Raw genomic sequence first — 15913 nt, forward strand, 5'->3', positions numbered from 1 at the left:
GCAAGAAGGGCAAACACTTGACAGATCAACCCTCAGCTCTCTCCAGCCTGCCCATTCAGGAAGTAATATGGTCTTGCAAACTCTGACCTTGTGTTGGACAAACGTTTCAGTTTTGAAGGAAGAGAAGTGATCAAAAGAAACATGAATGAAAAAGGCTGTTCCAGATCCTAAGTTTGCAAATTCAGCAGAGCACCACAGACACGAAACATAATTATGCTAATTTGCAGGACAAAGGATTTGGTTCATCTTAAATACATTTTTAGCAATATAATTTGATCTTATTCTTTCACACTACCTTGTTGCAACAGCTGTAATGCTACATAATTAGCTCGCACACTTTACCTCTAGTATATATCACTCAGGTCCAACATGAAATGGTCCAGAAAGTAACATCTCAGAAATCCAGAAACTAAACAGTCAACCATGCATGTAATGACAAACTTAGTTAAAATACACGGTTGCTTGAGCAGTTAGGTGTTATCTATGGTGACCTTGGATGGAAAACAGTGCAGTTCTGCCTATTTCTTCTGTGTCTATTGGTTCTTTCCAAAGTGTGGGGGAATTCCAAAGTAACAGATGGATTAAAAATACCATCACCACCATCACTACCATCATCATCATCATCATCATCATCATCATCATCATGGAAATGCCAAAGGGTAACAAGGAGTGAGGGAGTCTTTTAGATAAAATATTCTCGTTTGCACTCGCTCACAGGGTTCTGTAAGTCAACCTCAGTCTTAAAAGAACGGTCAAGGTGTTCTGGATACTCTTTTTCCTTTGTTTGGCTGTTCCGATGAGTCTGTTTGTGCCGATAGAGGACTCTGCTCATAATGGCCACAATGCAAAAGATGATGAAGATCACAACTGCAATAACACCTGAGGTGCAAAAGACAAAATGTAAACATAAAGAGAAGTTCAGATTCAGCTATGTGTCCTTATTCATGTTGCTAAGTTCACTGTTGCTGCTCAAGTGAATTTTGTCTATAATCATACAGGTTTGTTATAATTAACCTCAACTTATTCCTGATCTCAAGAGAGAAGCAACCAAATCAGGCTGCGCTATATTTCATGTTGACTTACTTCAGCAAACATTGTTTATGAACAAATTATTATTATGCAAGAATTCACTGCTATTTCATTGGTGTCTATTGGTTAGGAAATGTCAAGCTATTATGAAGTCCCTCATACTGCTCCTAACTATGTTTTTGAGATGTTGATGTCTACAGTAGGTAGTGAAACATCTGGAGGTAAGTATGATACTCATGCAGGAGAAAGATTTCCACAATTTCCATTGTGGAAATCTGCTTATATGATGTTGGGAATACCAATCTCCTCCTTCCAAAGGAAGCCTAAATGAATATACTTTGTTACCAATTTTCCATGACATCTAAGCACCAATCTGCCTACAAATTTGTGCATTGATAAAAACTCTCAATTATCATAATTACTATTGAGGGGATTAAAAATATTCATGGTCTCAATGAATGGATATTCATTCAATTGGATTGGGATGGTCAAACCTTAATGGATATAGTACTAATTCAATTACTTTCTCTTTGGTACTCTAATTCATGTTACCTAATTATGAAGTCCAATGGGTCATAAAGTTTGAAAATACTTCACTGAATTGTGCAATGAGACAAAGAAGATGAGTGACCCCAAATAAACTCAGAAAACTGCTATCTTTCAAAATGCTTTATGGAATTATGCTATAGGACACAAAACCAAACTAAAATATTTTCTGGACATAGTAGCAATAGATTCCACTACAAGGCAACTACATTAGCTGGTGATTAGTTACAATCACTTTTCAAATACATTTTCTTCTTAATCTGAGTTCCAACCATCCCAGGAAAAGCAAGCTAAGATAAAAAGGACAGATCCTGCCAATAGTGTTTGCTTCTCCATGCTCATGATTTTGGTGCTGCTAAAGATAAATTGTGGTTGGATAAAGAAATCACTGGGACTAGCACATGCAATTACATATTCCATAGTTTACAGCAGAATTTAAATAGCAACAAACAAAAGCAAAAAGTCCTTATAAAGCTAAAAAATGTTATTTTTCCTCCACTCTGCCTACATACAATTTTACATCAGAAATATTGGACAATTGAGAAAGGTTTAAAAAAAAGGTTTTTTAGCAGTTATATCCACTAAAAGAAAATAAGGGTTAAAGAATCACTAAAGCATATGACCCAACCCTGCAAGCTGCATTGGAAGAGCAATAGCACTTAGCCTTATATACCACTTCATAGTGCTTTACAGCCCTCTCTATGCAGTTTACAGAGTCAGCAAATTGCCCACAGCAATCTGGGTTCTCATTTTACTGACCACAGAGAGATGGAAGACTGAGTCAATATTGAACCATTCCGGATCGAACTGCTGACAGCAGAATTAGTCTGCAATATTGCATTCTAACCACTGCACTGCCACAGCTCTTGATTGCAAAAACATGATTTTCTCAACTAACCTCCAATGAAGGCTGAATCGCTTCTGACAGCATTGCTGAGTGGTTCTTTATCATCGGCCTTCCCAAATGGATCTGTAATTCATAAGGAAAACCAAGGTAATGCTTATATCATTAAGGATCTGATCTTTTTTATGGCTAAAACTCATACTTGACCTTTGAGAGATATCCCAGAGGTTATCCTCCAAAAATGTGTGGATGTAGCCAAAATAATAAAATAAATATCATTTCATTTCATTGACTCTGACCATTAAAATTAATACAATTACTCTTCAACTACATACAGTATGTACTAATTTTAAAACATTTCATTTAACATTACAATTTTAGGACGACGTTTGAAAGGGTTTTTTTTTAAGGGCTACATTATATATAGTGATTTTTAAAATAAATATACTGCTCAAAAAATAAAGGGAGCACTCAAATAATACATCCTAGATCTGAATGAATGAAATATCCTCATTGAATACTTTGTTCTGTACAAAATTGAATGTGCACAACAGCATGTGAAATTGATTGTCAATCAGTGTTGCTTCCTAAGTGGACAGTTTGATTTCACAGAAGTTTGATTTATTTGGAGTTCTACAATTTGCTCTTTTTTATATAGCTCTGGAAACACTTCAAGAGCCATTTTAACTCAAAAGAAATAGTATTCTGAATTTAAGATTCCTTCCATATAAAGCAAAGGTTTTTTAAAATAATTGCTTTTTACTATTACATCTGTACAAATTCATAGGAATTTGAATTCATACAAATACATTAACTTGCATCAACTCAACATTTAGGCTTGATTGCCAACTATCTGCTTACTGTTTCATAACTCTAAGGAATCCTGATTTGTAGCAAAGGCCAAGATCTACTCCTGGATGTAGAAATACTTCTAAGGTTTGATAGGGTCAGAATTATTCTAATAGATAGAATTAGATACTCCAAATCCCAGAGTGGTCAGTATAGTACCTGGAGCACTATGTTTTTACAAACAATTTCCTTCACACCCATTAGACCTTCTGTCCCAATTGGCTATAATATTGATTTTTGTATTTTTGATTTTTCAAAAGCAAGTAGATATACTGTATATTACAATGCAAACAATCAACTTCAAAACCTCATTCTCTGTATATAACTAACTCAACTTGATGTACTTCTGTTGTAGTCACCATTCATTTATTTTTATTCAGTCAACTTCTTTCTGTCCCCATGTATCTTTGACTATCTCAATAACCATATGATTCTTGCACCCCCACATTCCCATTTCATTTAACTGACTCTTATGCTTTCCCTGACACATCCAACTGTTATTTGCATGTAAAAAAAGTGAGCAGAAGCTCATTCTTATAAGCAGCTGTTTGCTCTTCATTTTTTTTTTTTACAATAGCAACATATTGTCAATATATGTTTTCACCGGCATTTGTACATCTTAAAATATCTCCATCCATTTTGCCACATAGAAACATAGAAGATTGATGGCAGAAAAAAACCTCATGGTCCATTTAGTCTGCCCTTATACTATTTCCTGTATTTTATCTTAGGATGGATATATGTTTATCCCAGGCATAAAATTATACCAATTTTAGCCCTACTGGAATGCGCCGGGAGTGCACTCCTGGCACGCGCCCCTGCCTGGCATGTGATTGGGCTTCTGCGCATGCGCAGAAGACAAATCTTGTGCAAAGATGCAAGCGTGTGCGATTTTGGAGACAAGAGCTGGAAACTGGAGACAAGAGCTGCCAGTCACTCACGACTGGCAAAATAAGGTAAGAGTTGCAGCCGCCTGCCACCCCACTGCGCCGCCCTTCGGCCCGCCGCCCTCCATCCACCTGAACTGCCAGCCGCCGCCACGCCACACCCTGCAGTGGCATGAGCGATGGGAGCTGCCGGTTCCCATCCGCCTGCCATGCTGCCAGCCACTGCCACGCCACCACCTGGCTGGAGCTCGGGCAGGTGGCTGTTGCTTGCTGGTCCCAGCTACTGGTCTAGGTAGCACAGCGAGATTTGGCTGCTGCACATGTGCAGCAGCTGAAATCTCGCATTGGCGTCTTTGTGGCAGTGAGATTTGGGTAAAAATGGCTGTTTCTTTGTTTCTGTACAGAAGCAAAAAACTGGTAATTTTTACCGGAACATGCAGGCTGCCCGTGCACCGTGCATGCATGCCCAGCGGAAATGGAGCGGGCCTGCGCTCTCCATTGCCACTGCCTGAATGGTGTTCCTGCCATTCGGGGTAGAAGCCCACCCCTGGATACCACCCTTAGTTATATCTATTAGCCATTTATTATTCCCAGCTATCAGTAAGGACGGTTTGGACAAATGTCAAATCAGTATGTCACAAGAACAACCAAAGCTTGTTTTAACTAACCATGCTCCCCAAATACAAAATTCCTGACATAACAATTGATCAGTGGAACAGCTTGCCTGTGAATGCTCCTACACTGGAAGTTTTTAAGAAGATGTTGGATAACCATTTACCTGAAGTAGTGTAGGGTCTCCTGCTCAAGCAGAAGACCTCCAAGGTTCCTTCCAACTCTCTTGTTGTTGTTGTGTTATGCAAATTAGATTGTTTTTATCTAAACAAGCCAACATACTGTTGCATAATATTGCATCTGGCTTGAATAAAACCTTCAATTTAATTTTATTTAAAACTAAATAAAACAATAGGGTTTTTTAATTTTTTTATTTATTGTTAGAGTTGAAGGGGACCATGACGACCATCGAGTTCAACCCCCTGCCCAAGCAGGAACCCTATAGTACACCAGTCAAGTGGCAGTTCAATCTTCTCTTAAAAATGTCCAGAGTATTGGAGTTCACAACGTCCGCTGGTAGGTTGTTCCATTGGTTGATCGCTCTGACCGTCAGGAAGTTCCTCCTTATCTCCATGTTGAATCTCTCCTTGGTCAGCTTCCAGCCATTGTTCCTCATCCGGCCCTCTGGTGCCCTGAAGAATAAAGTGATCCCCTCCTCTCTGTGACATCCTTTCGTATACTTGTAGACTGCTATCATGTCCGCTCTGGCCCTCCTTTTCTCTAGGCTATCCATGCCCAGTTCCTTCAGTCTCTCTTCGTAAGTCTTGGTTTCCAATCCTTAATCATCTTGGTTGCTCTTTTTTGCACCTTCTCCAGAGTTTCAATGTCTCTTTTGAAGTGTGGTGACCAGAACTGAATACAGTACTCCAGGTGTGCTCGGACCAGGGCGTAGTAGAGTGGTATTAAGACTTCCCTGGTCTTGGAGTGTATTCCCCTATTGATGCAGCTTAGGATTGTGTTGGCTTTTTTAGCTGCTGCTGCACATTGTTGGCTCATGTTTAGTTGATTGTCCACCAAGACTCCGAGGTCTCTTTCGCAGTCTGTTGTTTGTTCTCTTGTTGTTTGTTCTCTCCCCCCCCATCACACTGGAAAGTACAGCTGATGGCAATTCTTGTATGGTTCCTGGGAGCCAACCAAAGAATGAGTTCTCTGATTATATATTCTTAATTGTTTTTTAAAAAAATAGAATTAAGAAATATCACTTGGTTATTTTAAATTATTATTTTTAATGTAGAGGTGAACTTAAAGTCTATATATTGTATTAGAATATGGTTCTTTTTAAAGGGAGGAAATAACATTAAAATGGAAGGCAAACTATGTATCTGCAATGAGATATATGCATGAAGAGACTGAGTATCTTTTTACCCAGAGGCATAAATAGTAAATAGAATTCATTTCAGATTGATAGATGAAAACCCATTGACAGTAAATTCCATGTTGAGTCTCTTTTGCACTCTGCAGAATCAGGAGATGGAGAAATGTTGACCAGTGCATATTTTCCACTGCAGAGATTTATACCCCTCTCCCCCACAAAAAATTGGTTGTGTTTTGCACAGAAATGAATAAAAACCCTAACTTTTCTATACATGTATCTTTGGTACTTCACTCTGGAACTTGTCTCATATAAGTCAAGTGAAATAATGATGGTAATGCATTTCAAAATATCCCCAAATGTAATCAGAACATCCAAAGGTGGTTTGGGACAGTCTGAAAGTGCAAGTTGAAGCATCCAATTTTTGCTGATTCTCCACAATCTTTGGCATTTTTCCACATGGCGCCTCTATTGATCTGGAAACCTTCTCAACCATGACTGTAACTTTTTTGTGGATTAGCATCTGCCTCAGTCTTTTCTAGAGAAGTCTATCAGTTTCATTGCAACTGCCCAAATGAAAACTAAGATTCTGATCTGAGGAGAAAATGATGCTTTTCAAATCCAGTGACCATAGAAAAACAAACTAGTATTTTAATAAAGTTCATTCAGAAGGAAATACCTCAGTTAAATACATATTTGGCAACAAACAGCATTTTTCCTATGAATACATATTAATGTTAGCTAAGAATGTTAGCTAAGAAATCCACACAAAATATTGAGAATCAATTGCTTTCAAATAGCATGTTCAGTATAATTCTCTCCTCTCCTCCTTTCCTCCCTCCCTCCTTCTTCCCCCTTTCTCTTTCTCTCTCTCTCTCTCTCTCAGAGAGAGAGAGAGAGAACAAAGGAAGAAAGAAAAAAAGGCAAAGATAAAACAAAATAAAGTTAAGTTAGCCTATGTTTATAAATCTTATATCCTGGCAGGTTATTCCAAATTTCATGCGCCCTCAGTTGATAATAGTTGCTTGCATCTATTCTTGAGCATTAACAAATAAGAATAGATTTGCATGGAGAAAGAGCATGCACAAAACTTTTTACACACCCCTAGAAAAATTACTTAAGGTGCTGTCAATCTGCATTAATAAGAATTGCTTTCACTGTCAGTAACAGCTATGACAAGGGAATCTAGTGACTACAAAAGAGAGAGGAAGCATACATAAACTGGAACTCATTCAACATGAGAAGCTTATAATAATTTGTTTCTATTTTTTTGTTAGCAGATTCTAGTGTTTTCTTCATAATATCTCAGACGTAGTGAATTGAATGAAATGGTGATTTGGAAGAAATCCAAACAGTTTTAGAAGAAAAGAAACAAGGCAATAATTGCTGAATTGTAATTAAGTAGGAAAGAAAAGCAAAATCATTTCAGGACATACCCTTCCAGTTTATTGGAAGCAACAAGAGTTTATTGGGATATATAATTCACTCTTCTTTAAATTTTTCTAACACCGAAGTAGCTTTTATACTATAGAATGCATTTTTAGGGTGAGCCTTGAACATATTATTCCTTTATACAGAAATTAATTTTAATGTATTATGGCCACTCATTTTCACTCCAGAAGACTCTGAACAGCTTAAAATAAAATAAAATATGTTCAAAACATATTTTAACATATAAAAGAAGGTGAGACAATGTGGACAAAACAGCCAAATCCATAAAAAGATAAAAAATATGATATAACCTGCCACAGCCACACTACTCTATGCCTGGGAAATCAATATCCTTTGGGGAAAAATGATCTGAAATCCACATGGGTATGTGTTTGTGTACTGTATGCGTATGTATGTATGTGCACTTCCAACCTATGGTAATACTAAATCTAGCTTTACAACATGCTCTCCTTTCCAACATACAAAACACTTAAGATGCCCATGGGAACATTTAATTATCACAAACGGGAAATGAACTGCTTAGATCATCATCAGGGTATAATGTGTCTCTCCTTAAACTTAGAGAAGTTAAGAGACAAACATAAAACAACAGCTTCTGCCAGCCTGGGGATTTCATGATTATCTGAGCTGATAAATATATATACGTATACGTATACGTATACATATACATATACATATACATATACATATACATATACATATACATATACATATACATATACATATACATATACATATACATATACATATACATATACATATACATATACATATACATATACATATACATATACATATACATATACATATACATATACATATACATACATACATACATACATACATACATACATACATACATACATATATATATATATATATATATATATATATATATATATATATATGACGGTCTTGGTATATTCGGGTTTCTTCCCGTGTAGGATTTGGAAATTTCTGGCGACGTTTCGACGAGGTCCCACTCGTCATCTTCAGGCTGGTGTTTCTGTCCTTGGTCTCAGGCGAACACTGCGAGACCTGAGCTGCCTTCCTTCTATAAATACTGGTGGCTGGGTGTGGTTGGCAATTGCTGAGCCATCAAACCACACCCAGCCACCAGTATTTATAGAAGGAAGGCAGCTCAGGTCTTGCAGTGTTCACCTGAGAACAAGGACAGAAACTCTAAATACCATATTTTTCAGAGTATAAGACTCACCGGAGTATATACGGCTTGACTTCCTGGCTCCAATCCTTCCCCGCAGGGAGGCGGAACCAATTAAGATGTTCCGCCCCAGACGCCTGATGGACCCAGAGGGCTTTCAGACGGCGCTTGGGGTTATACCAGAGGCACTTGTCCACAGTTCGGCAGAGTCTCTTGCGAAAGCCTGGAACGAGGCTGCAGCAGAGGCCCTTGACCGGATTGCGCCTTTGCGACCTCTCCGTGGCGCTAGACCCCGTAGAGCTCCATGGTTCAACGAGGAGCTCCGGGAGTTGAAACGCCAGAAGAGACGTCTAGAGAAGCGATGGAGGAAGAGTAGGTCTGAATCTGATCGAACACTTGTAAGAGCTTTTATTAAGACTTACAAAGTGGCGCTCAAGGCGGCAAGATGCGCGTACCATGCCGCCTTGATTGCATCAGCGGAATCCCACCCGGCCGCTCTGTTTAGGGTGACCCGCTCCCTTCTTAATCAGGGGGGAGTTGGGGAGCCCTTGCAGAGTAGTGCCGAGGACTTTAACTCGTTTTTCGCTGATAAAGTCGCTCGGATTCGGGCCGACCTCGACTCCAATTGTATAGCAGAGTCGACTGACAACGAGTCAGTCGAGGTGACTGGGGCACGTACTTGTCCACCTGTCTGGGAAGAGTTTGATCTGGTGACACCTGATGAAGTGGACAAGGCCATTGGAGCTGTGAGTTCCGCCACCTGTTTACTGGATCCGTGTCCCTCCTGGTTGGTCTCGGCCAGCAGGGAGGTGACACGGAGCTGGGCCCAGGAGATTACCAACGCTTCCTTGGGGAGGGGAGTTTTTCCATCACTCTATAAAGAAGCGCTTGTGCGCCCCCTCCTCAAGAAGCCCTCCCTGGACCCAGCTGTGCTTAATAACTACCGTCCAGTCTCCAACCTTCCCTTTATGGGGAAGGTTGTTGAGAAGGTGGTGGCACTCCAGCTCCAGCGGTCCTTGGAAGAAGCCGATTATCTAGGTCCCCAGCAGTCGGGTTTCAGGCCCGGTTACAGCACGGAAACCGCTTTGGTCGCGTTGATGGATGATCTCTGGCGGGCCCGGGACAGGGGTTTATCCTCTGTCCTGGTGCTCCTTGACCTCTCAGCGGCTTTCGATACCATCGACCATGGTATCCTTCTGCGCCGGCTGGAGGGGTTGGGAGTGGGAGGCACTGTTCTTCAGTGGTTCTCCTCCTACCTCTCTGGCCGGTTGCAGTCGGTGTTAGTGGGGGGACAGAGGTCGACTCCTAGGTCTCTCCCTTGTGGGGTGCCTCAGGGGTCGGTCCTCTCCCCCCTGCTATTTAACATCTACATGAAACCGCTGGGTGAGATCATCCAAGGACATGGGGTGAGGTATCATCAATATGCCGATGACACCCAGCTTTACATCTCCACCCCATGCCCAGTCAACGAAGTGGTGGAAGTGATGTGCCGGTGCCTGGAGGCTGTTGGGGCCTGGATGGGTGTCAACAGACTCAAACTCAACCCGGATAAGACGGAGTGGCTGTGGGTTTTGCCTCCCAAGGACAACTCCATCTGTCCATCCATTACCCTGGGGGGGGAATTATTGACCCCCTCATAGAGGGTCCGCAACTTGGGCGTCCTCCTCGATCCACAGCTCACATTAGAACAACATCTCGCAGCTGTGGCGAGGGGGACGTTTGCCCAGGTTCGCCTGGTGCACCAGTTGCGGCCCTATCTGGATCTGGACTCACTGCTCACAGTCACTCATGCCCTCATCACCTCGAGGTTCGACTACTGTAATGCTCTCTACATGGGGCTACCTTTGAAAAGTGTTCGGAAACTCCAGATCGTGCAGAATGCAGCTGCGAGAGCAGTCATGGGCTTACCCAGGTATGCCCATGTTTCACCATCACTCCGCAGTCTGCACTGGCTGCCGATCAGTTTCCGGTCACAATTCAAAGTGTTGGTTATGACCTTTAAAGCCCTTCATGGCACTGGACCAGAATATCTCCGAGACCGCCTCCTGCCGCACGAATCCCAGCGACCAATTAGGTCCCACAGAGTGGGCCTTCTCCCGGTCCCGTCAACTAAGCAATGTCGGTTGGCGGGCCCCAGGGGAAGAGCCTTCTCTGTGGCGGCACCGGCCCTCTGGAACCAACTCCCCCCGGAGATTAGAACTGCCCCTACTCTTCCTGCCTTCCGCAAACTTCTTAAAACCCACCTTTGCCGTCAGGCATGGGGGAATTGAAACATCCCCCCCCCCCTGGGCATGTTGAATTTATATATGGTATGCTTGTGTGTGAGTCTGTTAGTTTGTGGGGTTTTTTAAATCTTTAAAATTTTAAATTGTTGATTACTTATGATTTGTCTTTTACATGTTGTGAGCCGCCCCGAGTCTTCGGAGAGGGGCGGCATACAAATCCAAGTAATAAATAAATAAATAAATGATGCAGCTAGATTTTAGGATAGGAAAACAAGGAAAAAAGTATTCTGAAGCAAATGGTGTAGTAATATATTATTTAATAAAATACCAGTGTAGTAGAATACTTTTTACAACCATGTACATTTTTTTACAAACTTCCAACTTGACAGCTTTAAGACTAGTGGACTTCAACTTCCAGAATTCCTTCTCCAATCATGCTAAATGGAGTAATTAGAAGGAAAAAACATTCCAGTTTTTGTGAAAGCAGGACAGGCAGAGGGTTTAGGAAGCCTGAAAAGCACTCCTAGGGTGTAGAAGGTAAAAGCACCCCCATTTTTGCAAAAAACGGCCTGTAGTCTGCTAATTTTTTGCAAAAACAGGGGTGTTTTTGCCTTCCCCCACCTCCTCGGAGCACTCTGCAGACTTCCCAAAACCCTATGCACACATCATTTTTGCAAAACATAAGCAGGGGTTGGCCTTCAGGAGGTCAAAGATGGTTATATTCGGTGTATAAGATGCACGGACATTTCAAGCCTCTTTTGGGGAGCAAAAAAGTGTGTCCAGAAATACTCCAGAAATAGGGTAACTAGTCAGAACCCCTCAGATGATGAGATACAGACACGAGACAGGTTTGTAGGGATCAGTTTCTTATAGGCCAAGGGTCCCCAAACCCCAGGCCTCGGCTCAGTACCAGATTGTGACCCATTCAGAACTAGACCTGGGAAGCAGCAGGAACAGAAGCATGTACAACTCCACTTGTGGGCACTTGCTCTTTGCTCACATGGAACCATTCCCTTCCTACTACTGGTCTACAAAGCTGGAAAGGTTGGGGACCACTGTTGTGAGCAAACCAAACCCTTACATATGAACTCCCCCTTTTCTTCTACTTCCATGGCAAGCTGAACTATTCATTTTCTGGCAACCTGCTTTTTGAAAAAAATAAATATAAATAAACCTGATTTTAAATAATCTGGGAATTTAATTAAATATGTTTAATAATTCTTCCACCTACTCATCAATAATATCTGGGGGGTTTTCCACAACTAAATCCTGATGAAACTATGATATTACTAAGCAAATATCCTTTGTGCGATGTCAACCTCTGATGTTTAAACTTTATTCATACTGTATAGCCTTATGGTGCCTAATATGATTGGATTGCTTATTTATACCCCATGACTATTATTAAGTGTTGTACCACATGATTATTGATGAATGTATATCTTCTTTTATGTAAATTGAGAGAATATGCACCAAGACAAATTCTTTTGTGTCCAATCACATTTGGTAAAAAAAAAAATCTATTCTATTCTATTCTATCTGAGTTGAAAATACAGATTTCATGGCCTGCTTATACCAGCAAATAAAGAGCTATAGTACAAATAAGATTAAAAAAACCTACAAATAAGATCAAGGGCAATGATAACATTATTTAAGGCAATATGTTGGTATGGCATATTATTAAGGTTGCTATTTTGTGTGGTTTTTTTATTGTAGGCTGCACATTGAAAAAAAATACTACGAGTAATATCCAGTACAGTATAGCACAGCCCCACACAATCCCTGTATCTAAATCACAGCAATTGTGTCCAGCTCTCAGGTCAGCTAGCAAAAAATATAGCTTGATATCATTTAGTTAAATATCAACAGAGATATTAATGATTAATTGCCAAAAATAGGACAAAGGCAAAGAAAAAAGAGAGAAAGGGGGGAATAATAGACAAGAGCTAAAAGGACTGCTCACTTAAGCAATCCAATCATATTAGGCACCAACAATCTACATTTCCAATATTTATATATCAAGAGGAATAGAACTTTCCAGACACATTGGAAAAATGCTGTGGATAATCAGCATGGCTAATTGCTTATCCCCTTTTTAATTTTTTTATACCACATCACAAATATAGAAAATAGGATACAAGGTAATCTCTCCTCTGTAGAAACAGGACGGTGAATATAGACGATATCATCAACATAAGTAAGATACCATATTGCATATTATTTGTATATTTTGCCTAGAAGCTCTTGAATACATCAACTTATAAACCTATAAAAATAAAAGCATGTTCCATTTTCACACACACCATATTTCAATAATCTACTACTTAAACAAAGCAACAAATAAGAAACATTACTAAACTAGTTACCTGTAAAATGTGCTGAACATACCTGAGGAAGAGTAAATTGAAGTTGCTGTATTTGCATCTATTTCAACCAATGACCTGCAGTTTGATTCAGACAATGAACCCAGAACTGTCACTGGTGCTAGGTTGGGATGTCTTAATGCAGCTTTTAATGGAGCGATATGGTTATATTGCACAGATGACATGCATCCAATGAATCCAAAGGAATTTGCCTTGGAGATTTCCAGATCCAGACCCTGATTATCTGTAAAACACAAAGCAAGTAGGAGCTCCATCATTTATACTGCAATTCCATATGGACATTAAAGGACAGCTGATATTAATTCCCACCTATTTTATTCAATTAATTATTTTTAATCAATTCATGTAATGCAATCTTCAATCCATAGCTGGAAATTTGCTATATTTTTATTTGGCTATTTGTTTCCACCTATCTGTATGATCCAAGAGTAATTTTAATGAATTTCAACAGAAAGAAAGCATAAATGTGTTCTAAAACCTTTACTACCGGTTTGATGTGTGATGTACAGAAGCATCCCAGGTGGGCGGGCAGAGCCTCCAGCTACCAGTGTTAAGAACCGGTCTGAACCAGGAACAACCCACTGCTGAAAGAAAGCTATATTTAGGTCTAAGGTTTAGGCAAAATGTTTAGCCCAAGTCTGTGAAATGATTTCTTAGTAGGTTTGAGATGCTGCAAACGTAACAGAGATAATCTGCATATAATACAAATAATATGTTTAAAAACATTGATTTTGAGATATATATGATGTAATGTATTGAGGGGGGAACACACACCCCCAAACACATTATTAAGTATCATGAATTCTAGCTATTATGTTTTCGTTATTGTTTCTTGACTTTGAACTAAAGGCATTATTGTTATGATAATTTTGGCTTTTGCAAAATTTATTTATGACTTCAACATCATATGGTGGTGCAGTGGCTAGAATGCAGTATTGCAGGCTAATTCTGCCAACATCCTGAAGTTTGATTCTGACCGGCTCAAGGTTGACTCAGCCTTCCATCCTTCCGAGGTTGGTAAAGTGAGAACCAGATTGTTGGGGCCAATATGCTGACATTGTAAACCACTAAGAGAGGGCTTATAAAGCACTGTGAAGTCTAAGTACTATTGCCATCTGGGTCATTCATGCCTAAGTTCCTTGTTCAGCAATCATGCCTGTCTGAGCAGTCTGAGACATAAAGAAAAGGGAAAGGAAAACCTAGTTTTACAAAAATCATTGGAAAAGACAATAGGGTTTATAAATCATGCAGCAAAACTCAAAACACACTGCACAATTTTCAAAATAAATCTGCCATTCTGCAGTTTTATAAACCTTTGGCAAGACAATACAATTATCACTCTAAAACTACTGATCACTTATTTTGCAATTTGGATTTTTAATAATACATTTCCTGTGGGTTTATATAATTCAGGTTCAGCACCTCTAGAATCATGATGCTACAAAACAATATCACTAACAAATGGGAAAGATCTCGCCTCCTAAATGTCAAGTTTATTTTTTTTATTATACCTAGGTGTAGGTATATGTTTGCAGCATCTCAAACCTACTAAGCAAATAAGAAGTATAATAGTATTTTTTATTATACCTAATTGTAGCAAGTGAGGATCATGATTTAGAGAAGCATTCAATATTTGTATCCAGTTCTTATTATCCATAGATACTTTGTTTTGCTTTGGAAATCAGGCTACATCACTGTTGGAAACTGAAATGCTGGAAGCTCACGAATAATACAGACAAAAAGTATATGGTACTTTCAGGTGCCTGAGTATCAACTTTATGTTGTGCCACTTACTAAGCTAATATGTCATAATGAGTAAATCTCCCTTTCTCCTTCTCCCTTCCCCCTTCCAGCATTATAGGGTAGGATTTCTTTGAAATGCTATAAAAACAACTAGGGAAAACACTATTGTCATGTGTTTCCTTGGCCCAAAGGTCAAAGCTATCTCCTACATCAAACGGAGTGTTAAGAACATAGAAAACCACTTCTCCATTTATAACCTATGAATTATCTTTCTTTGTTGCTTGCATCATTAGCCATGGCCCGGGTTATGGTACTATGCAGAGAATTAATCACATGTTTGGATTGCCAGTACGCTCAGAGGTGTTTCGGAGTCGACATATGTGAAGTTCACTCAAGGACAATTCTATCAGATACCATTTTATATATTGCTACTGACCTGACAAGATCTATGTAACTTTAGCCGAACAAAAATGATATCTACCATAGCCTTTATAGTCCTGTCTAGAAATGAACCATGCAGCTAGCTTGCTTACTTTTCAGGCCGTCTTTGTGTTTTACAGAAAAAGAATTGGGCCCTCCTATACGAGCACAGATTTTGCATAATAAAGGCAGCTGGCTGAAATGACTCTTTTATAGAAAGAATATTATAAAGGTTATATAAAAGAATTTATGAGAAAAATATTTTTTTTCTTAACAATCAAATTAACATAGTTGAAGTTTCTCATATATTTTGATGGAAACTCCTTGTCAGCTCAGCAATATTGGCTTCTGTGTATGCTTGCAGGTGGAACTAAAATTTTGATTGCATTTGATATACACCTTTTAAAATAAATTTTGATTGTGGTGTCTGCCTTGCCAGCCGAGACGT

At 39.6% G+C, this 15913-nt stretch overlaps 1 protein-coding gene across 1 annotated transcript in view; it reads right to left on the reverse strand.

The window, feature by feature from the left end:
* Positions 1–682: 682 nt before the first annotated feature.
* The window catches only part of CNTNAP5 (contactin associated protein family member 5), a 485513-nt gene continuing 470282 nt past the window's right edge, over positions 683–15913 (reverse strand). Inside the window, exons 22-24 of the mRNA XM_070729992.1 lie at positions 13307–13525; positions 2474–2545; positions 683–879 (exon numbers count right to left, since the gene is read on the reverse strand). Of these exons, the coding sequence (XP_070586093.1) occupies positions 683–879; positions 2474–2545; positions 13307–13525 (488 nt within the window). The remainder of the gene's footprint in view (positions 880–2473; positions 2546–13306; positions 13526–15913) is intronic.

This window comes from Erythrolamprus reginae, chromosome 1 (assembly GCF_031021105.1).
Source record: "Erythrolamprus reginae isolate rEryReg1 chromosome 1, rEryReg1.hap1, whole genome shotgun sequence".
Classification (NCBI taxonomy): domain Eukaryota; kingdom Metazoa; phylum Chordata; class Lepidosauria; order Squamata; family Dipsadidae; genus Erythrolamprus; species Erythrolamprus reginae.